Raw genomic sequence first — 23,981 nt, 5'->3', positions numbered from 1 at the left:
TGCTTGAATACAATATTTCATCATGATAATTTAATAAATTCATACCGTGTCAATTTTAGCATGTTTAAGAGGAGAAAGAAACGCACCTCTTTAGGCGAGGTGCTGGCTAGCAGAGTAGAACACAAAAAAAGAAAAATGAGAGCCTCACACTCTAGGTGCTCAAGTGCAATAATTTAATAACCTAATAAGCGGTCTTCATCAGGGTATAATGACCAACACTGCGGGGTGACTCGTTTATATAGTGTCTGTAATCATGGCCGGGTGTGGCCTGATATCATTGGTTAATTCTCATATAATAAAATAGCATACAAAAAAACAAATGGATAGCGTACCATCACAGATACAATTTGTCTACATAAGTCTACAAACATTTACAATGGCACAATCACAATAATGGCTTCAGATCAAAGTCTACGTTGAGACTGAAGGGAGCAAGAGTCTTTAAATTAAAGATCCAGGCAGCCTCTCGTTTTAACAATAAATTGGAGAGGTCACCCCCTCTCCTAGGGAGGGTGACATGTTCGATGCCAATATAACGTAGAGACAAAATCGAGTGGTTTTCTTCCAAAAAGTGGGCCGCAACTTGGTAAGTCGAGTTTTTGCACCTAATGGTGCTACGACGCTCCGAGATTAGTACTTTTAATTCACGTTTTGTTTTAGCCACATCATTTTTACCACAAGGACAAGTTATAAAATAAATAACTGCCTTAGTGGAGCTGTTTCCCTGTTTGGGGGTGTTTGAATGATCTACATTTATAAGTGCCATTGCATTGAGCACAGCCATTACACTTGTAGTTTCCATCCAGTAGGGCCAGAAATAGATGTGTCTTGGGGTGGTATATCTTGGGGTGGTCAAATCAGAGTTTACCAATAGATCAGATTTCTGCCCCGTGAGAATTCGCCCAAGGGAAGGTAAAATTTTTAAAAAACATTACCGATACTATCATCAGATCGTAGAATGTGCCAATGTTTGAACAATTCCCTTATTTTTTTCAGAGCACTTTGAATAGCGTGTAGTTAGAACGCAAGAACGCTTCTTTTTGCGAAACTGACCTTAAAGTGTCATGTCTCTTTGTTTTTGAATTTTCTCAATAGCAGTATTAATCTGACCTCTCCTTGAATTTTCTTTCTCAGCCATATTTCTGTCACTGTTTTTTGCTAATTCGTTTGATTCAACAGAATTGGCTGTAGGACAAACTGTTTTTCAAGGGAAGTGAGTGACAACTATCAGCCCTCAATAAACTGTTACGATCAGTAGGTTTCCTGTAAAGATCAGTATCTTCACACAGGATCAAAAGTAGTGGTCGACCGATTAATTAGGGCTGATTTCAAGTTTCAATAACAAAATCAGTAATCGGCGTTTTTGGACACCAATAATGGCCGATTACATTGCACTCCACGAGGAGACTGCGTGGCAGGCTGACTATCTGTTATGCGAGTGCAGCAAGGAGCCACGGTAAGGTGCTAGCTAGCATTAAATGTATCTTATAAAAAACAATCAAGCTTAATAACTAGCTAACTACAGATGGTTGATGATATTACTAGTTTATCTAGCTTGTCCTGTGCTGCATTTAATCAATGCGGTGCCTGTTAATTTCATCATTGAATCACAGCCTACTTCGCCAAACGGGTGATTTAAAAAGCGCATTCGCGGGAAAAAAGCACTGCGGTGAACCAGTGTACCTAACCATAAACATCAACGCCTTAAAATCAATACACAAGTATAAAAAAAAAGTTTACATAGACTAAGTTGGCTGTGCCTTTAAACAGCTTGGAAAATTCCAGAAAATGTCATGGCTTTACAAGCTTCTGATAGGTAAATTGACATCATTTTAGTAAATTGGAGGTGTATCTGTGGATGTATTTCAAGGCATACCTTCAAACTCAGTGCCTCTTTGCTTGACATCATGGGAAAATCTAAAGAAATCAGCCAAGTCCTCAGAAAAAAAAAAAATTGTAGACCCCCACAAGCATGTTTCATCCTGGGGAGAAATGTCCAAACGCCTGAAGGTACCATATTAATCTGTACAAACAATAGTACGCAAGTATGAACACCATGGGACCACGCAGCCATCATACCGCTCAGGAGACTGTAACCCGAACCCTCAGGGGTCAGATTTAGAACTTCATTATTAAATAACATAAAATACAGTCAAACACCTCCATGAAGTCAAAAAGGAGAAAATAGTGATTTCTCCCTACTAGGGGCATCATGACATAAGATTTGCACACACACCACCTGAACCCAAAAATAAATTACATTTGGTAAATACTAACTCAGCCATCTGCCTCTGAAGTCATGGCAACCATGAATAACCATCATCACTAGGCCAGAGAGAGACAACAGATAAGGAAATATGGAGAGAGAAAGAGAGCGAGAAAGAGAGCGAGAAAGAGAGCGAGAGGGGAAGAGCATCAAAGCACGATCCCAGTAACAGTGACTTCTCCACAATACAAGAGTCAGCTTCTGTATGCTACACTGCCATTCACATACACCAAGTTGAACTTGGACAGGTAGGAGTGAATGGCAGACAAAACATGGGAGGCACACACACAGACCCAGGATACCACAGCTCTCTTCCACACACACAGGTAGTAAAAGATTCGAGTGTCCACCTACATGGGCCTCTCAGGTACAGTGGCTTGGAGTTTTTCCTATTTTGTTGCATTACAACCTGTAATTTAAATAGATTTTTATTTGGATTTCATGTAATGGACATAGACAAAATACTCAAAATTGGTGAAGTGAAAAAAATATACTTACTTAAACTGAAAAATGGTGGGTGCATATGTATTCACTTCCTTTGCTATGAAGCCCCTAAATAAGAGCTGGTGCAACTAATTACCTTCAGAAGTCACATTATTTAAGTCCACCTGCAATACACACACACCTGTTCTGAAAGGCCCCAGAGTCTGCAACACCACTAAGCAAGGGGCAACACCACACAAGCAGCACCATGAAGACCAAGGAGCTATCCAAACAGGTCAGGGACAAAGTTGTGGAGAAGTACAGATCAGTGTTGGGTTAAAAAAAAATCTGAAACTTTGAACATCCCACAGAGCACCATTAAATCCATTATTTAAAAAATTGAAATAATATGGCACCACAACAAACCTGCCAAGAGAGGGCCGCCCACAAAAACTCACAGACCAGGCAAGGAGGGCATTAATCAGAGGCAACAAAAAGACCAAAGATTACCCAGAAGGAGCAGCAAAGCTCTACAGCGGAGATTGGATTATATGTCCAAAGGACCACTTTAAGCCGTACACTCCACAGAGCTGGGCTATATGGAAGACTGTCCGGAAAAAAAGCCATTGCTTAAAGAAAAAAATAAGCAAATACGTTTGGTGTTAGCCAAAAGGAATGTGGGACACTCCCCAAACATATGGAAGAAAGTACTCTGGTCAGATGAAACTAAAATTGAGCTTTTTGGCCATCGAGAAAAACACTTTGTCTGGCACAAACCCAACACCTCTCCTCACCCTGAGAGCACCATCCTCACAGTGAAGCATGGTGGTGGCAGAATCATCATGATGCGGGGAAGGAATGATGGATGCCGCAAAATACAGAGATATTGAGGAAAACCTGTTTCAGTCTTCCAGAGATTAGAGACTAGGAAAGAGGTTCACCTTCCAGCAGGACAATGACCCTAAGCATACTGCTAAAGCAACACTTGCGTGGTTTAAAGGGAAACATTTAAATGTCTTGGAATGGCCTAGTCAAAGCCCAGACCTCAATCCAATAGGCAATCTGTAGTCTGACTTAAAGATTGCTGTTCGCCAGCGGAACCCATCCAGCTTGAATGAGCTGGAGCAGTTTTTCCTTAAAGAATGGACAAACTCCCAGTGGCTAGATGTGCCAAGCTAATAGAGACATACCCCAAGAGACTTGCAGCTGTAATTGCTGCCAAAGGTGGCTCTACAAAGTATCGGCTTTGGTGGGGTGAATAGTTATGCATGCTGAAGTTCAGTTTTATTGTCTTATTTCTTGTTTGTTTCACCAAAAGTATTTTGTTTCTTCAAAGTGGTAGGCACGTTGTGTAAATCAAATGATACAAACCCCCCACAAATCTATTGTAATTTCAGATTGTAAGGCAACAAAATAGGAAAAATGCCAAGGAGGGTGAATACTTTCACATGACACTGTAGCAGAAGGGTTTATAAAACAAAGAGGACAGTTAGAAAAGGGAAACACAATCATTACATTCACTCAACCTGAACAGTCCCGTCTCGCTGAGCTGGGCTGACTAACTGTTTTCAACCAGTTTTCCACTTTCCTCAAACTCTGTTTTGTGAACTCATGGATATCTTGAAGTTAAAATAACACCAAGTGTGGTTTGGTTAGAGCCTAAGGGCAATTTCTCGAAATCCCTGAGGAACTTGAAGTTCTCGACCTGCTCCACAAGAGCACTGTCTTTGCCGAGCGGCCCTCAGTTTCCTGTAGTCCACGATCAGCACCTTTGTATTGCTGACGTTGAGGGAAAGGTTGTTGTCCTGACACCACACTGACAGGTCACTGCCCTCCTCCCTGTAGGCTTTCTCATCATCGTCGGTCATCAGGCCAACCACCGTTGTGTCGTCTGCAAACTTATTGATGGTGTTAGAGTTGTGTGGCTACGCAGTCGTGGGTGAACAGGGAATACAGTAGGGGACTAAGCACGCAACCCTGAGGGGCCCCTGTGTTGAGGGTCAGTGTGGTGGATGTGTTGTTGCCTACCCCCACCACCTGGGAACGGCCCGTCAGGAAGTCCAGGATCCAGTTGGAGAGGTCCTTCTCTTAGTGATGAGCTAGGAGGGCACAATGTTGCTGAACGCTGAGCTGTAGTCAAGGAACAGCATACTCACTTAAGTGTTCTTTTTCTCCAGGTGGAAAAGGGCAGTGTGGAGTGCGATAGAGATTCCGTCATCTGTGGATCTGTTGGGGGGTTATGAGAATTGGAGTGATGGTGTTGATGTGAGCCATGTCCATCCTTTCAAAGCATTTCATGGCTACAGATATGAGTGCTACGGGGTATTAATCATTTAGACAGGTTACCTTGGCGTTCTTGGGCACAGGGACTATGGTGGTCTGCTTGAAACATGTAGGTATTACAGACTGGGTCAGGGGGAGGTTGAAAATGTCAGTGAAGATACTTGCCAGCTGGTCAACGCATGCTCTGAGTACACGTCCTGGTAATCCATCTTGCCCTGCGGTGAATGTTGGACTGTTTAACTTCTTATGGGTAGGTGGGACGGTAGCATCTCACCTGGCCAACATCCGGTGAAATTGCAGAGCGCAAAATTCAAATTACAGTATTATAAATATTTATTGATAAATTGATATTGATAATATTGATAAAATCACAAGTGTAATACATCCAAATAAAGCTTAACTTCTTGTTAATCCAGCCGCTGTGTCAGATTTCAAAAAGGCTTTGCGGCGAAAGCACACTATGCGATTATCTGAGGACAGCGCCCCGCAAACAAACACATGAAAAACATATTTCAACCAGGCAGGTTTGACATGAAAGTAAGAAACAGCGATATAAAAAAATCCTTACCTTTGATGATGATCTTCTGATGGCACTCCAAAAGGTCCCAGTTACATCAAAGGGTAATTTTGTTCGATAATGTCCTTATTTATATCCATAAAAACTCTTGTTTAGCTGGCGCGCTTGTCAAAAATCCACTCAGTTTCATTTACAATCAAACCTTAGGTACCCTAATAATTAAATAAACGATCAAATATAAAGATGGAGAATCGTTAGTGTCTTTACCGGAGACAAATACCAAAAAAAGCGCACTCTTCCACATGCTTGGAAACATTATAGCCAAAATGGGAGCCACCTAAAAAAAAAACTACAATTCCTGGCTCATTTTTCCAAAAACCAGCCTGGAACACTTTAATAGACTGTTGACATCTAGTGGAAGCCCTAGGAACTGCAATCTGGGAGGATTTGGCCTTATAAAAGTGATTAAAAATAGCCTGAAATTTTCTTTTTTTGGGATGGTTTGTCCTCGGGATTTCACCTGCCATATCAGTTCTGTTATACTCACAGACAATTTTAACAGTTTTAGAACATGTAGAATGTTTTCTATCCAAATCTACCGCTAGCTCTGCGATACCTTAGAATGCTGCGCCACTCCGGAGGCCCAAGGCCTTGTGAAAGTTAACCTGTTTAAAAGGTCTTACATCAACTCTCATGCTTAGTTCAGTGTTGCTAGCCTCGAAGTCTGCAGAGAAGGTTTTTACCTTGTATGGTAGGCTTGTGTCACTGGACAGTTCGCGGCTGGGTTTTCCTTTGTAATCCGTAATAGTCGATGTGGCGGTGCTTGCAAACTAACGTCAGAGCCGGTGAAGTAGGATTCGATCTTGCGCTTGTATTAATGCGTTGCTTGTTTGACGGTTTGTCGGAGGGTGTTGCGGGATTCTAAGATTCTGGATTAGTGTCCCGATCCTTGAAAGCAGCGGGATAGCCATAGCTCAGTGCGAATGTTGCCTGTAAACCATGGCTTCTGGTTGGGATATGTACGTACAGTCACTGTGGGTCAACGTCTTCAATGCACTTTTTAATATGGCTGGTGACTGATGTGGTAAACTCCTCAACATATTCCAGTCTGTGCTAGCGAAACAGTGATGTAGCTTAGCATCCGCTTCATCGGACCACTCCCGTATTGAGTGCGTCACTGGTACTTCCTGTTTGAGTTTTTGCTTGTAAGCAGGAATCAGGAGTTATGGTCAGATTTGCCAAATGGAGTGCAAGGGAGAGCTTTGTATGTGTTTCTGTGTGTGGAGTATAGGTGATCTAAGTGGTGGAGAGTTGCACCCCTTCTGAAAAAACCTACACTCGATCCCTCCGATGTCAACAACTACAGACCAGTATCCCTTCTTTCTTTTCTCTCCAAAACTCTTGAACGTGCCGTCCTTGGCCAGCTCTCCCGCTATCTCTCTCTGAATGACCTTCTCGATCCAAATCAGTCAGGTTTCAAGACTAGTCATTCAACTGAGACTGCTCTTCTCTGTATCACGGAGGCGCTCCGCACCGCTAAAGCTAACTCTCTCTCCTCTGCTCTCATCCTTCTAGACCTATCGGCTGCCTTCGATACTGTGAACCATCAGATCCTCCTCTCCACCCTCTCCGAGTTGGGCATCTCCGGCGCGGCCCACGCTTGGATTGCGTCCTACCTGACAGGTCGCTCCTACCAGGTGGCGTGGCGAGAATCTGTCTCCTCACCACGCGCTCTCACCACTGGTGTCCCCCAGGGATCTGTTCTAGGCCCTCTCCTATTCTCGCTATACACCAAGTCACTTGGCTCTGTCATAACCTCACATGGTCTCTCCTATCATTGCTATGCAGACGACACACAATTAATCTTCTCCTTTCCCCCTTCTGATGACCAGGTGGCGAATGTCTGCATCTCTGCAGGACTGCCCGTTCCATGATCTCGCCATCACGGTTGACAACTCCATTGTGTCCTCCTCCCAGAGCGCTAAGAACCTTGGCGTGATCCTGGACAACACCCTGTCGTTCTCAACTAACATCAAGGCGGTGGCCCGTTCCTGTAGGTTCATGCTCTACAACATCCGCAGAGTTCGACCCTGCCTCACACAGGAAGCGGCGCAGGTCCTAATCCAGGCACTTGTCATCTCCCGTCTGGATTACTGCAACTCGCTGTTGGCTGGGCTCCCTGCCTGTGCCATTAAACCCCTACAACTCATCCAGAACGCCGCAGCCCGTCTGGTGTTCAACCTTCCCAAGTTCTCTCACGTCACCCCGCTCCTCCGCTCTCTCCACTGGCTTCCAGTTGAAGCTCGCATCCGCTACAAGACCATGGTGCTTGCCTACGGAGCTTTGAGGGGAACGGCACCTCAGTACCTCCAGGCTCTGATCAGGCCCTACACCCAAACAAGGGCACTGCGTTCATCCACCTCTGGCCTGCTCGCCTCCCTACCACTGAGGAAGTACAGTTCCCGCTCAGCCCAGTCAAAACTGTTCGCTGCTCTGGCCCCCCAATGGTGGAACAAACTCCCTCACGACGCCAGGACAGCGGAGTCAATCACCACCTTCCGGAGACACCTGAAACCCCACCTCTTTAAGGAATAGGATAAGTAATCCTTCTTAAGATTTAGATGCACTATTGTAAAGTGACTGTTCTACTGGATGTCATAAGGTGAATGCACCAATTTGTAAGTCGCTCTGGATAAGAGCGTCTGCTAAATGACTTAAATGTAATGTAAATGTACATAGTGGTAGAAATTTGGTACAAACAGATTTCAGTTTTCCTGCATTAGTCACCGACCACTAAGAGCCGCATCTGGGTAAGCATTTTTGTGTTTGCTTATGGCCCTATACAGCTTGTTGAGTGTGGTCTTAGTGCCTGCATCGGTTTGTGGTGGTAAACAGACAGCTATGAAAAACAGATGAAAAGTCTCTTGGTAAATGGTGTGGTTTACAGCTTATCGTGAGGTATTAGAACTCAGGCGAGCAGAACTTCGAGACTTCCTTAATATTAGAGACACACACTTCTCTGAGCTTCCCAGACACAACCACTCTGTCCTGCCGACGTATAGAAATAACAGCTAGATTTATATTAACCATGTCCTTGTTCAGCCACGACTCACAAAAACAAGATATTACAGTTCAGATCACGTTGATAGGATAGTCTTGACAGAGCTCATCCAGTTTATTCTCCAGTGATTGCACGTTCGCCAATAGAACGGAGGGTAGGGGCAATTTATCCAATCTCCGACATAGTCTCGCCAGGTATCCCGCACGCCAGCCTCTATAGCACCACCTCCTCCTCTATTTGGTGTGTCGGGGATTTGAGCCTGGTCCACGATAATCAATTTGCCTTTCGACCTCAGACTCATTGAAGTAGAAGTCGTCATCCAAATCGAGGTTAGTGATAGCTGTTCTGATGTCCAGCAGCTCTTTTCGGTCATATGAAACAATGGCAGAAACATTATGTAGGAAAAAGTTAAGATCAGCACAAAAAGATAAACAAAAGAGCACAATTGGTCCGGAGCCCATAAAACACCCGCCATTCCCTACGGTGCCATTATATTCAATTACCACCTTAACTTCTACAATCTGTACATTCTCGAACACCACAAAATAATTATCATGATTATTTCTAACAGTTTCATCATGGTCAACTAACACACTAAACAGAATTGTAGATAGACTGTTGAATCTAAAAACTCTTATTGCCCCATGATAAATTAAATGAAGATGAAATGTCATCGGAGAAAGTGCTGCGATCATTTGTTGTTCTGTAATCAAATCAGCATCCCAAAATGTCATCCACGGAAAGAAAACAGAGGAGCTTAATGGCTGACTATCTGTGCAGGTTACCTCAGGCTACACCTAAAAGGTCAATTTAATATTTCATTTTCCCTGTTTTCCTCATTGAGAAGAACATGGAAAAAGGCCTCTGTACTGAATTGCCATTCGACATGCAGCTTTTTCAATAGAAAAAAAACATTTCCAAACAGAATGGTCAATGGAAGAATCTATGTAAGAAGCCGGCTATCTTTGAGTGGACCGTACTATAAAGTTAGTCTAGTTCTCAGTAGCTATTTCATGGCGCAGAACAGAGTACAGTGTTTGTATGTGGGTGTGGGTTGCATGTGAAATCCCTGAATAAGCACTACCCCCAGTATTTATCCTACCCCCACTCGGGGTGGGGGGGGGTTACATAACAAAGCGTGCCCTTTCACATTCCGCTGCCCAAGGAGAGGGACCCTTGACTGCTCTGTGAGACAGGTTGCCCTTGTGAGTCCCCCTGGACAGGAAGGAAATAGGTGAGAGGAATCTGGCGGCAACACAGCAGTCAACACCCCCTCCTCCCTCAGTGTCCCTCCTTCCTCACTCTTTTTCTCTCTCCATCCACCCTCATTACATCTTTTCTTTTTCTAATGTGTCTACTCTGTTGTTTATCACATATCCTGATGCCTAGTCTTCTTACCACTATACATATCTACCCCTAACACTCCAGCTACTGACTCTGGAGCAGACCCCGTATATAGCTACTGACGATGGAACAGACCCTTTATATAGCCTACTTTTCTTATGTTTTTATTTCTATTTCTCATATGTTTTTGTTCTACTTTACTTTATAGCACTACTGATATTGATTACAGGAAAGAGCTTGCAAGAAAGGCATTTCACTGTACTTGTGCACATGACAAAACTTGAAACTTCATCCCCTCTCATTCCCTCCAAGCCCTACTCGAGCAGGACAAATGTCACCCCTAGACACTCATCTAAGGAGTCAACCCCAAGCCACCAACCCTAAGTGACTTCACATAGACCTAGACCTAATAAAGGACTGAATATGAAGGCCTATAGCAATAGGCCTACAGGCTACCTGAACCTGCTATTTTGAGCGAGAGAGAGATGAATCACAGCCCAAGCTATAATAGACAGTAGTGCTCTAAGGCCACATGCAGGCCTGGGGAGAGAACTAATCCACTCATATCACCATGGAGCCCTGGAATGCACAGCAGCTATGCAGCCAGGTTCTATGACCAGAGCAGTGGTGGTGGTTGGCACAGTTGGTTTGCATGACTAGATACTGTCCAATCCTGCCATTAAATATAAGGTATAAAAATATATATATAAAACTATGGCTGTGGATTGCTTTATCATGGTATTTTGAGGTTGCATGACATTTGGCCACTGACTGACTGTTTGAGATTCTGTGCAAGACATGTTGTGCCTTTGGCCAAAGGACCAAACAACAATGGACTATTTGAGTTGGCTTAAAAGATCAACAAAAAGCAGAAACACTCACACAACCCATATTCCAGTGATGGTCAATGAAGGCAGACTAACAGGTAGTATGACCCAAAGAGACATGTCCTCTCCCTGCTCTGTCCCTCGGTCCCTCCGTTTCAGGAAATAGCCCTCTTCTTCTTTCTCCTAGTCCTTGGCCAAACTCGCACTCTCCTCTCATGGACTAACGTTAGCATTTAACTCCAGGTAACTGGCAGCCGCATCTCAGCCGACGTGTTTGTGACTTGAAGGCGAGGAAATGGAGTGAGTGGAGAGGCGAAGTGTCCAGTCTGGAAAGAGGAAGAAGATAGGTTACTCAACATCGCCATCATCGTGTTGTCACTATTGGCTACTATGAAATCTGGACAGATGAGTTAGGTATGGGTGACTATAGTCAACTGGTTTACAGTGTAAACATGCAAGATGATATTCACTTTTTCCGACACTTTCGCAGCAATATATTCATTATTCAGTTAGCGGTTTCATGCTAAATTGCCTATCAACTCTAGCCAATTGTTACAGGAAATAATTATAATAGAGATTCTCAGCATCTCACCGTTTCCCTTTTGGAAAGATTCGTGTTTGCTCCCAACTTTCGTTTTACCTCACTCTCGTCTCGAGCGCCTATAGCTGCAACAGCTCTGTCAAAAAAGGCACCTTTTCACGAGGCAAATCTCTCCTGTGTTTCTCACGAAAAATACCAACGAGTCAGTATATATTCGTTTGAAATATTTTGACAGTTTTAAGTCCCCCTTGTTCGTTTTTCTTCTTTGAATTGGACAATTAGTGTGGGTCTTTTCTGAGGGAACCGATGGTGTTTCGTGGGGAGGTAGCTTTGTCAAAAATCATCAAAGCAGGCTTGCCAGCTGTTGAGCGCAACTCCTCCCCCATTGGGGGAGAGTGGGTACGTTCAATTTATCGAGCCCGGTTGGACGAGAGGTGCAGAAAACGACTGAACATCCAAATGGGCAAAAATGACGAACTCCGCTCACCGACGGTCTGGTGAACTAAATCAAGCTAACCTATTCGTTTTCTCGCGCCTCCACATGCATCGATGTTCGAGCCTGCAGTTTAGCTCTGATTTGTTTGTTTGTTTGTCTAATGCTTTGCTTGTTCGTTTGTTCCTGTTTTAAGAAAAATTATGGTTATCCTCATTATTCTGTGAATTTAGGTCACACTGTTGACAACAGTCTGTTTTTCAGTGTATTAACTAGGCCTACATCCCAATAACCGTTTTCGGCACGCATGTTTTGTGGTATATTTTTGACACCATGGTGCATCTCAATAGTCTGCCTGGAAAGTAGAACTTATTGTCAAACCAAATAGGTGGCATGAAATAAGCAATAGCTCAGTAGAAGGGACACGATTGCGTCATGTACATTACATCTAAATCCGTAGAGAAACCATTTCAGCACTCATCCGTCTTCATGACTATTTCAAACCACAGGAGGTTGGTGGCACCTTCATTGGGGAGGGCAGGTTCATAGTAATGGCTGGAACAGAATCAATCAAATCAACATTTATTTGTCACATGAGCCGAATACAAGAAGTGTACACATTACCGTGAAACGTTTACTTTACAAGCCCTTAACCAACAGTACAGTTCAAGAAGAAGAAAATATTTACCAAGTAGGCTAAAGTAAAAAGTAATAATAAAAAGTAACACAAGAATAACAATAATGAGGCTATATACAAGGGGCACTGGCACCGAGTCAGTGTGCAGGGGTACAGGCTAGTTTAGGTAATCTGTATATGGAGGTGGGGGCGAAGTCACTTATGCATAGGTAACATACAAACAGTGAGTAGCAGCAGTGTACAAGGGGGGTTCAATGTAAATTGTCTGGTGGCGATTTTTATGAATTGTTCAGCAGTCTAATGGCTTTGGGGTAGAAGCTGTTGAGGAGCCTTTTGGTCCTAGACTTGGTGCTCCGGTACCGCTTGCTGTGCGGTAGAAAAGAAAACAGTTTATAAATTGGGTGACTGGAGTCTGACAATTTTATGGGCTTTCCTCTGACACCGCCTATTATATTGGTCCTGGATGGCAGGAAGCTTGTCCCCAGTGATATACTGGGCCGTTCGCACTACCCTCGCCTTACAGTCAGATGTCGAGCAGTTGCCATACCAGGCGGTGATGCAACCAGTCAGGATGCTCTCGATGGTGCAGCTGTAGAACCTTTTGAGGATCTGGGGTCCCATGACAAATATTTTCAGTCTCGTGAAGGGGAAAAGGTTTTGTCGTGTCCTCTTCACGACTGTCTTGGTATGTTTGGACCATGATAGTTCGTTGGTGATGTGGACACCAAGGAACTTGAAACTCTCGACCCGCTCCACTACAGCTCCGTTGATGTTAATGGGAGCCTGTTCGGCCCGCCATTTCCTGTAGTCCACGATCAGCACCTTTGTCTTGCTCACATTGAGGGAGAGGTTGTTGTCCTGGCAACACACTGCCAATTCTCTGACCTCCTCCGTCAGCAAACTTAATGATGGTGTTGGAGTCGTGTTTGTGGGTGAACAGGGAATACAGGAGGGGACTAAGTACACACCCCTGAGGGGCCCCAGTGTTAAGGATCAGCGTGGCAAACGTATTGTTGCCTACTCTTACCACCTGGGGGTGGCTCGTCAGGAAGTCCATGATCCAGTTGCAGAGGTAAGTGTTTAGTCCCAGAGTCCTTAGCTTAGTGATGAGCTTTGTGGGCACTATGGTGTTGAACACTGAGCTGTAGTCGATGAACAGCATTCTCACATAGGTGTTCCTTTTGTCCAGGTGAGAAAGGGTGGTGTGGAGTGCGATTGAGATTGTGTCATCTGTGGATCTGTTGGGGCGGTATACGAATTGGAGTGGGTCTAGGGTGTCCAGGAGGATGCTGTTGATGTGAGCCATGACCAGCCTTTCAAAGCACTTCATGGCTACTGACGTGAGTGCCACAGGGCGGTAATCATTTAGGCAGATTACCTTCGCTTCCTTGGGCACAGGGACTATGGTGGTCTGCTTGAAACATTTAGGTATTACAGACTCGGTCAGGGAGAGGTTGAAAATGTCAGTGAAGACACTTGACAGTTGGTCCGCGCATGCTTTGAGTGATATCGAACTCATCAACACTTGTGTTTGATATGCTTCCATTCACTCGATTCAAGGTTTCCAAAACCGTATCGCACTCAACGATCAATTCCCTTCAGTTAATCAAAATGAAGATTCGATGACTCCAACGCATTGTAAATGCATTGTTGTCAGCAGGGCAAGATTGAATGCATTTATACTGCCACCTAGTGCTTCGAAACCTCCTAAATGATTAATGAAAAACTGGCTGTAAATTGAATCTTGCAATAAGTGTGTTTTTAGTATAACGTCAATACAGTTCTTTCTTAGATTCAAAAGCTATTTCATTTTATTTGTGATACATTTACAAGAACGGACTGTTAGAGAACATTGTCATGGCAACTCCATTGCAACCCTAATTTGTAATTGTGTCACAAAACAGTCAGAGTAAATTCCGACCCATCACTCATCTCAAAGCTTTAGCTTTAGCAAAAACATGTTTTTTTTTCATAATAAAACAAAATGTATCTCTCTGTAATTACATACGTATTACAATGTAATTCATCTATTGTAGTGAGTGACAGCATTAACCAAATATCCACACTTTATTAAAAAAATAATTTCACCTTTATTTAACCAGGGAGGCCAGTTGATAACAAGTTCTCATTTACAACTGTGACCTGGCCAAGATAAAGCAAAGCAGTGCAACACAAACAACAACAGAGAGTTACACATGGAATAAACAAACGTACAGTCAATAACACAATAGAAAAAGTATATTTACAGTGTGTGCAAATGGCGTGAGGAGGTAAGGCAATAAATAATAATGAGCATCGATACTTTTACATTTCATACAATATGCTTGTATAACCACCCTGTATGTAAGCATACAACTGCAAGATGTTTGGACCTTTATGGCACAGATTTTGTGAGATTTCTCTGAAACCGTAGGATCACTGGTTCAAGACCTCCCTTCAGCTGTTCCCACTAAATTGCTGCACTGGTTCCACACTGGAACCAAAGCCCCACACACTGAAGGCAGAGGTGGAAAAAGTATCCACTTAAAGATACCTTAATATAAAATGACTCAAGTAAAAGTGAAAGTTACCCAGTAAAATACTACTTGAGAAAAAGCAAAGTATTTGGTTTTAAATATAGTTAAGTATCAAAAGTAAATGTAATTGCTAAAATATACTTGTGTATCAAAAGGAAATCATTTCAAATTCCTTATATTAAGCAAACCAGATGGCACAATTTTCGTGATTTTTTATTTACAGATAGGCAGGGTCACACTCCAACATTCAGACATAATTTACAAATGCCAGATCTGAGGCAGTAGAGATGACCAGGGATATTATTTTGATACGTGTGTGAATTTGACAATTTTCCTGTCCTAAGCATTCAAAATGTAACAAGTACTTTTGCGTGTCAGGGAAATGTATGGAGTAAAAAGTACATTATTTATTTAGGAATGTAGTGAAATAAAAGTTGTCAAAAATATAAATAGTAAAGTACAGATACCCCCAAAAACTACTTAAGTAGTACTTTAAATTATATTTACACAACTGACTGAAGGCAGGGTAGAGATGCTCTATGAAAGTGGTCTGTACTTTGTGAGGGAGGTTCAAACTATCAGATACACTGTAAAATGCCAGAGCCCCATTTTTCTGGTCCACATACACTCCTCCCCTTGACGTCCTGGGCTTGGCTACATCTGTGCTTTGGTTCTTGTGCACGAAGGAGTATTTGTCCTCAGAGCAGTACAGGCTCCAGGACTTGTCATTCCACCCCAGGCTGCTGCATGTTGTTGCTCTTGCGGTTGATGCTTTGGTAGGTGATGGCGATGTCTGTATCTGTTTCTCTCCAGTCCACCTCCCAGTAGCAGTGACTCCTTGACACACCCTCCTCACACTGGCTGGGATTGAAGAGAATTTAATTAGTTGCGTTAATTGAATTGAGTCTGACCATCCACCAATCCAACCACCATACATCATAATGGTTGAAGATATCCCTCTAGTGGTGTGGGGGCTGTGCTTTGGCAAAGTGGGTGGGGTTATATCCTTATAATAATAATAATAATATATGCCATTTAGCAGACGCTTTTATCCAAAGCGACTTACAGTCATGTGTGCATACATTCTACGTATGGGTGGTCCCGGGAATCGAACCCACTACCCTGGCGTTACAAGCGCCATGCTCTACCAACTGAGCTACAGAAGTTTGGCCCTGTCCGGGGGTATCATCGGATGGGGCCACAGTGTCTCCTGTCCCCTCCTGTCTCAGCCTCCAGTATTTATGCTGCAGTAGTTTGTGTCGGGGGGCTAGGGTCAGTTTGTTATATCTGGAGTACTTCTCCTGTCCTATCCGGTGTCCTGTGTGAATTTAAGTATGCTCTCTCTAATTCTCTCTTTTTCTCTTTCTTTCTCTCTCTCCGAGGACCTGAGCCCTAGGACCATGCCTCAGGACTACCTGGTATGATGACTCCTTGCTGTCCCCAGTCCACCTGGCTGTGCTGCTGCTCCAGTTTCAACTGTTCTGCCTGTAATTATTATTATTTGACCATGCTGGTCATTTATGAACATTTGAACATCTTGGCCATGTTCTGTCATAATCTCCACCCGGCACAGCCAGAAGAGGACTGGCCACCCCACATAGCCTGGTTCCTCTCTAGGTTTCTTCCTAGGTTTTGGCCTTTCTAGGGAGTTTTTCCTAGCCACCGTGCTTCTACACCTGCATTGCTTGCTGTTTGGGGTTTTAGGCTGGGTTTCTGTACAGCACTTTGAGATATCAGCTGATGTACGAAGGGCTATATAAATACATTTGATTTGATTTGATAAAGCACTATGAGTGCTTTGAAAAATATTATCTGAAACACCTGTCCTTTCCGAGTCTGGCATGTGACGTCATCACACCTGAGCCTTCAGAGTAGTTTGGTCAAGGTCAGCTCTGCACATATAGGTGCCAAAGCAAACAAACAAACCACAAAATGCCACAGCCAAAATTCAAGTGTGTCTGTGTGGAGAGTCTCCTCAATGTATGGAGGAAAGATGTATTTATCCCCGGGGCACACCCGAGTCCAGGTGTGTCCTGGGGATAATTACACATTTCCCCCATATATTGAGGAGACTCCACGCAGACACACTGTTGGATTTTGGCTGTGGCATTTTGTGGCTTGTTTGTTTGCTTTGGCACCATTCAACACCCTTCATTAATCAACATCTATTCACGCAACCGAGCCCAGGAAAACAAGAGCAGAGAGAAAAAATTTGGCAGACAGAGTGGGAGGGTCGTCACATGTTGCATATTCAGGGGGAAGTAGCCCCAAACAGGACATGAACACAGGACCCTGAGACTGTCAATCCAACACTTAACCTTTACACCAGGAGGTTTCAACCAGATAGACCAAACAAGGCCCTACATCAGAGGAACTACCAGTGTAATATGCAGTGTAATTATGCTGTTGTTTCCTTATAATTGCCTATAGGAATAATGACTGTAACACAAGTTCCAGTTGCAGTTTCCTCTTATTTTGACACATGATTAGTTGTCAATGTTCGTTTAATCATAAATGTTCTGTGTTTTTCCACCACTGGGAGGAGCAACACCTTCATGTGTTCATATTTTTTTTATTTTACCCTTATTTTACCAGGACTGAGAACACATTATCATTTACAGCAATGACCTAGGGAATAGTTACAGGGGAGAGGAAGGAGGATGAATGAGCCAATTGAAAGCTGTGGAGGATCAGGTGGCCATGATGCTAAGAGGGTCCGATTGGGAATTTAGCCAGGACACCAGGGTTAACACCCCTACTCTTACGATAAGTGCCATGGGATCTTTAGTGTTTAAACCCTGTTTAAAGTCCCATCCGAAAGACGGCACCCTACACAGGCCAATGTCTCCAATGGAGCATTGGGATATTTTTTCAGACCTGAGGAAAAAGTGCCTCCAACACCACTTCCAGCAGCATCTGGTCTCCCATCCAGGGACAACCCTGATTAGCTTCAGAGGCAGATTATCGAGTAATGTCGTTTACGAAAATTCAATCAGGAAGGCTTGTTTAACTTCATCCAGTAAGCATAACATAATTCACTTTGATTCCTATTCTACAGACATAGTGGGAATGAATACAAACGTATTATCCTCTTATTAGCCATATGCAGAATGTCATTCACTTATTTACCCTATACATAGGGAAGTCGAACTTTTAGCCTGTTTCACAGATCCAATGGACGCTCGACATGTTAGACTTTTAGCAGACGCGATTTATAGCGAGTGCATACTTCTTTGTACCTTTTTTTTTTTTTTACATACTGCCCCCCGGTGGAAATCGAAGCCACAAATCTGGCACCGCACGCGCCATGCTCTACCAATTGAGCCACACGGGATCTAATGTAAATCCTGGTTAAATTGTGTTTAGGGGCATTTAAAATGCCTCTCCATGGTTTAAATAGGAATAAATATATGTCATTGTTGTGAAAATGTGTGTGTGTGTGTGTTACATTTATTATCATATAGAAAATATTGATTTACTACGTTATATTACGATAATTTCCCTATCGTGGACAGAACGTGTTTACTACATTACACAGATTGACGTTTTCACCACACGTAAATTGCAGAAAATAAACATTGTTTTTACCTCAGATTGGTGATTTTAGCATTAACGTTTATAGTCATCACGATCTCCCAAAATCTATCGTTTAAAACAGATCATTATCTTTCGTTTAGTACAAGTGTTTTTGTCATACGCGCCAGTCGGTAGTGGGAATAAAAACGTAACTATCATGTTGAAAACACAGTGGGTTGAATAAATTCGGATGCTCCGCCCATAAAAGTATATGGCTTCACATGAATTCATAGATTTGAGGTTTAAACTATAATTAAAATGAAAACCAAACCCTGTCGCTAGTTACAAATCGATGTGAGCTGGTGATTCGTTTAAATTATCCAGTCAACATGTGTTTTGTTTCCTTTTCTGTATTGGCTATCTACCGAAATCATTTTCTCACAGATATATAAATTGATAAATGGCAACGACAGGTGATCATATATCGACAGACATGTAGGTATGTTGTCTGTTAGAAGAGCGCAAACGGTACATGTCGCCGCGGTTATTGTCCCACTTCCATTGATTTCAATACAATATTGATGTGAGTGATTCAATTGTGATTCTATTGATTACAGTAGAACAGTGACTGCTTTGTAAATATTAGTGCATGTCCAGTTTAGAAGGTACTAATTTAGCTAAATACAAATAATCTGAACAGAAGTGTGACGTGTGTGTAGGGAGTATCTTTTATTTATTGGTCTTCAAAATATCGTAATTTATTTCAGCATATTGATTATTAATTTGTGCATATAAAACCAGTCTTTTGACACTCGACCATAAAGCAAAAAGCTACGACAACAGGAAGTAGCAACAGTAACGTTATCATTTTCAATGTATGTTTTAGGAATATGAATGGTACTTTTAAAATAATTCTACTACAGGATTCTACTTTATCAGGTAAAAACTACTGAATGAGACCAACAATGTGGGGGTTTTGATGCCAGCAGCCCTGATGCCAGCAGGGCTACCTGCCATCACATCTGGGCATCATCAGACGAGGTCATTCCCCAAACGGTTTAATAAAATGTCATATTGCATTCTGTCTTTGTTGTTCATTCAATTAAGCCTGTGCTCGATTGAACTATTGGATGGTATTCACCTAACCTGTTCTGCAGATACACAGAATATATCTGACACACTGGTTTCAATGCCAGTTTCATCCATCCTGCCAATAATGGGAGCATTATTTCTTCCAAATGAGTGTTTGCTGTCACAGGAGACAGGGCACAAATGTAAATGGACACTGTTATTTGAATAAAAAACGGGTTAAAATTACTCATATTTCCGGAAGTCTTGTCTTTTTTTTGTCTTGGATTTTTAAGAACCCACCTTGACTGACTCCACAGCCTGGCAAAGGTCTGTCCACTTCTTCACTTTTGTGGCAGACCGTCACCGTAGTGAGGCCCCGGTGTTCGCACTGGGGAACCTGGTCTGGCTCTCGTCCCGAAACCTGCCCTGCCGGAAGCTGGGTCCGCGGTTTGTGGGACCTTTTAAAGTCCTGAGGAGACTGAACAAGGTGAGTTACAGGTTACAGCTTCCCCCCGATTACCGTATTAACCCCTGGTTCCATGTGTCTCTCCTCAGGCCGGTGGTGGCTGGTCCACTCCAGGAGTCTGAGGTGCGGGAGGTTCCTCTGCCCCCTCTGGACATCGAGGGGCCCCCTGCGTACTCCGCTCGATCCATACTGGATTGGCGTAGGGCCTTCAGTACCTCGTGGACTGGGAGGGGTAAGGTCTGAGAGGAGAGATGGTGGGTTCCGGTGGAGGATGTGTTGGACCCTTCAATGCTGCAGGAGTTCCACCGTCTCCGTCTGGATCGCCTTGCACCTCGCCCTCCGGGTCGTCCCCGAGGCCGGTGTCGCTCCGCGTCAAGGGGAGGGTACTGTCATGACCTCCACCGAAGTCATTTCCTCTCCTTGTTCAGGTGGTGTTCGGCGGTCGGTGTCACCGGTCTTCTAGCCATCGTCGATCCACTTTTCATTTTCCATTTGTTTTGTCTTGTTTTCCTACACACCTGGTTTCCATTTCACTCATTAATTGTTGTGTATTTAACCCTCTGTTCCCCCATGTCTTCGTGTGGAATTGTTTGTTGTAAGTGCTTGTGCACATGTTTATTTGTGCGCGTCAGGTTTTTGTACCCATATTCTGTTGTATTTGTATGCCGTTGGGTTTTGGATTAAACTGCTCCGGCTACTACCTAGTTCTGCTCTCCTGCGTCTGACTTCCCTGCCACTGTCACGCCCTGACCTGAGTATTCTTTGTTTTCTTTATATATTTTGGTTACGTCAGGGTGTGACATGGGTGATGTATGTGTTTTCGTACTGTCTAGGGGTTTTGTAGGTTTATGGGGTTGTTTACCATCTAGGTGTTTATGTATGTCTATGGTTGCCTAGATTGGTCCTCAATTAGAGGCAGCTGTTTATCGTTGTCTCTAATTGGGAACCATATTTAGGCAGCCATCTTCTTTGGGTATTTTCGTGGGTTATTGTCTATGTGATGTTGCATGTTAACACTCAGTTTCGATGGCGGTCACGTTCGTTTTGTTATTTTGTTTGTTTGTTTGTTTATTGTACTTCGTGTTTTTTCGTCATTCATTAAAAGTATGTATTCACACCACGCTGCGCTTTGGTCTCCTCACTACGACGATCGTGACAGCCACCACTTACGCACTCCTTTACAGTAGATTGATGAGGGGAAAACAATTATTTAATCCATTTTTAAATTAGGCTGTAATGTAACAACATTTTGAAAAAGTCAAGGGGTCTGAATACTTTCCAAATGCACTGTATGTACTATGTACGCACTAACATATAAAACCGATATGATTTGTCCAATAGTTGACAAAAATATAATTCCAAATACCTTGTGAGATCAAGGACTTGCAAATCCAATAATAGAGGGAAAATACTGTGCTGTAAAGATGTCAGGTAGTTAAAACTGATATCCAGAGTTTCTGTGAAGGGAGGAAGGGCTGGTATGAAGCTGTGGTTTCTCCCTTCACATGAGTAGTGCCTGTTTCGGATCACCTGATAAAAATGACATGTTAAGACACATAGTCATAAATACAGTATAATGCAGTGGTTTAACAGTATCAATAACCTTTAGGATTTTGAACTATTTATATTGTAATTTGTAAACTAATAAAATTCCAGGGACAAAAATATGAATACAGCTATCAAATTAAATATTTTCCATGTGGGAAACTGGGAATAGGTAATTAATTAAATGTATCAATCTGTTGACTTGACCATCAACGTTGAACATCACCATCCTTTTCAATGTTGTCTAATATTACATTTTAATGATCAACCATTCAACAATAACCTATCTTCAATTATACTTTACCTCTGTGCAAATGTCTCCCTCCACAGCACGCAGGAGAATCAAAATCTACAGGAGAGCAGAAACCATGTCGTTTACTAAAGCATTCAACACTTAGTAATTGATAATAACATGTTAGTTGATAGGCTAGTACTAGATTCTACACCATCACTATCTATTTGAGAAGTGGCTCTGCATCTCACATGTATTGTTCAACTATGGATGATTATGACCTAAATGGCCATTGTTCATTTTTTATCATTATTTAACTAGGCAAGTCAGTTAAGAACAAATTCTTATTTTCAATGACAGCCTACCGGGGAACAGTGGGTTATCTGCCTGTTCAAGGGCAGAACGACAGATTTGTACCTTGTCAGCTCGGGGGTTTGAACTTGCAACCTTTCGGTAGCTAGTCCAACGCTCTATTCACTAGGCTACCTTGCCGCCCCATGCTGTTTCTCATTTTCTAAAAGGACAAAGCTATTTAAGTTTGTGTTCCCCTGTCTCCACATTGTCACCACATCCACTGATGCATGAGAACGGGGCATCTTTGTGGTAGGACCAGTGCCAGAGCTGAATGAATGTGTCTGTTTTGTAATATTCACAGATACAAAATTATGTGGTTGATACCCATTTTGGACAGTTTTTCTGTTCTTGCATGCAGCAAGGACAATGCACAGAGGACAATGCAGCAAGGACAATGCACAGAGGTAGGTTATGTTATAAAAGCTTTATTGTAGACTCAGCATACTTTGACTTCGCCACCTCAACATCAGTTCCAATGCAGAAATCTGCTTGAATAATTCTCAATTTTCTGGACTTGAATCCCTTGAAGGGTTGGATTTCCACAATAGCAAGCTCACTGGTGCTGATGTCCTTTTTAACATGCTGTCATCACAAGTATCTGGACATTTTCGATACAGGAATCACTGTCACAAACCAGTTGTTCTTTCAATGACAGGAATCTGAGTATGCTCAAACTATCTGGTGACAAATTACTCAGGAATATCTCAAATAACCTCTCTGTGAACCTTACTCCTCTGGAAACGTTAGATATTTCATCTTGCGGTATTGAGAAGTTGCTCTGGAACTCTTTTGTTAATCTGAATACGTTACGAGAGTTGATTCTTAGTGGAAATAAATTGATATCTGTGCATTTTCTATCCAATCCTAGCTTTGCTTCACTAACATGGATAGATTTAGGAAAAAATCTGATTGCCAGAATTGTGTATTTCTCCTGCTCAGAAATATACTTTATTATATGGATGAACCCAGGGGCGCAACTGGTTTTATTAGTGGGGGGGACCTAATTATTATTATTATTTATTTTTTATCCAGTCGGATAAACACTCCAAACAGCCTACTCCACCATTGCCTCGCTTTTTATCACATGGGGGGGTCAAAATGCAATTTCAGTGAAATGAACTATAAAAATAAAAACAAATATTTTGTGTAAACCATTATCTGAATCAACACAGACCACTAAAGTGTTTGACTTTGATGTTGAATACTGCACGCACATCTTGAGAGTTAAACTTTTAGTGCCCATCTTTGTTGTCATTTTTATTCTTACATTGTCAGCCTTGGCCTTCAAGTTCCAGTTCTACCTGTGTTACTGCTGCATTTTGCTGAGAGGCTACAAGATCTCCCACCAGCAGGATTGCCTTTACGATGTCTTTGTGATCTACTCCAGCAAGGACGAGGCCTGGGTGATGGAGGAACTGGTGGAGAACCTTGAGAAAGGAGGCCCTCCCATTCAGCTGTGCCTCCATGAGCGGGACTTTGAAGTGGGCAAGTCCATCTCCTCCAACATCATAGAAGAGGTCATCATCGGTTGCCGCAAGGTAATCTCGGTGGTTTTGCTCCACTTCATTGACAGTGCGTGGTGTCGCTTTGAGTTTGAGGTGGCTGGTGCTGGAGGGAAAACCCAATATCATTATACTGGAGGACCAAAAGTGTTTGGGCTCCACAAATACCTGAAGAAGAACACTTACTCGAAATGGAGGGACATCTCAAAAACACAACCATAAACTGGTTCCTGTTGATGAGCTGACATTATTCTCAGAATTAGCATCTCTGTTGTCAGCTTTTTAGCATGACTATACGGCATTTAATTGAATTTTCAAAACAGGGTTAGAAGAACTTACGCAGTGGATTTTGAGAATGAACATAGCAGGTTAAGATAATAGGTTAAGGCTAAGAAAAGGGTTAGCTAAAACGCATAAATAAACAACAGCTTTCGATGTCAAAATTGA

General features: G+C 42.8%; 1 protein-coding gene and 1 pseudogene across 2 annotated transcripts in view; one reads left to right on the top strand and one right to left on the bottom strand.

The window, feature by feature from the left end:
- LOC118369873 (transmembrane protein 150A-like) overlaps positions 1–12,023 on the bottom strand; it is a 49,334-nt gene extending 37,311 nt beyond the window's left edge. The window contains exons 1-2 of one of the 2 annotated variants that reach the window (XM_052498771.1): positions 11,314–12,023; positions 10,777–11,047 (exon numbers count right to left, since the gene is read on the bottom strand). Coding sequence is in view for 1 of the 2 variants with exons in the window: in XM_052498770.1 (XP_052354730.1) it covers positions 10,777–10,841 (65 nt within the window). In the remaining variant the exon portion in view is untranslated. The remainder of the gene's footprint in view (positions 1–10,776; positions 11,048–11,313) is intronic. The other variant, XM_052498770.1, reaches the window with a different exon arrangement.
- A 10,459-nt stretch (positions 12,024–22,482) lies between these two features.
- Positions 22,483–23,756, top strand: LOC118369427 (toll-like receptor 4; annotated as a pseudogene).
- The last annotated feature ends 225 nt before the right edge of the window (positions 23,757–23,981 follow it).

Source organism: Oncorhynchus keta, chromosome 36 (genome assembly GCF_023373465.1).
Source record: "Oncorhynchus keta strain PuntledgeMale-10-30-2019 chromosome 36, Oket_V2, whole genome shotgun sequence".
NCBI classification, from domain to species: domain Eukaryota; kingdom Metazoa; phylum Chordata; class Actinopteri; order Salmoniformes; family Salmonidae; genus Oncorhynchus; species Oncorhynchus keta.
Note: the sequence above shows the minus strand (reverse complement) of the source record. Positions and strands in the feature narration are given on the sequence as shown.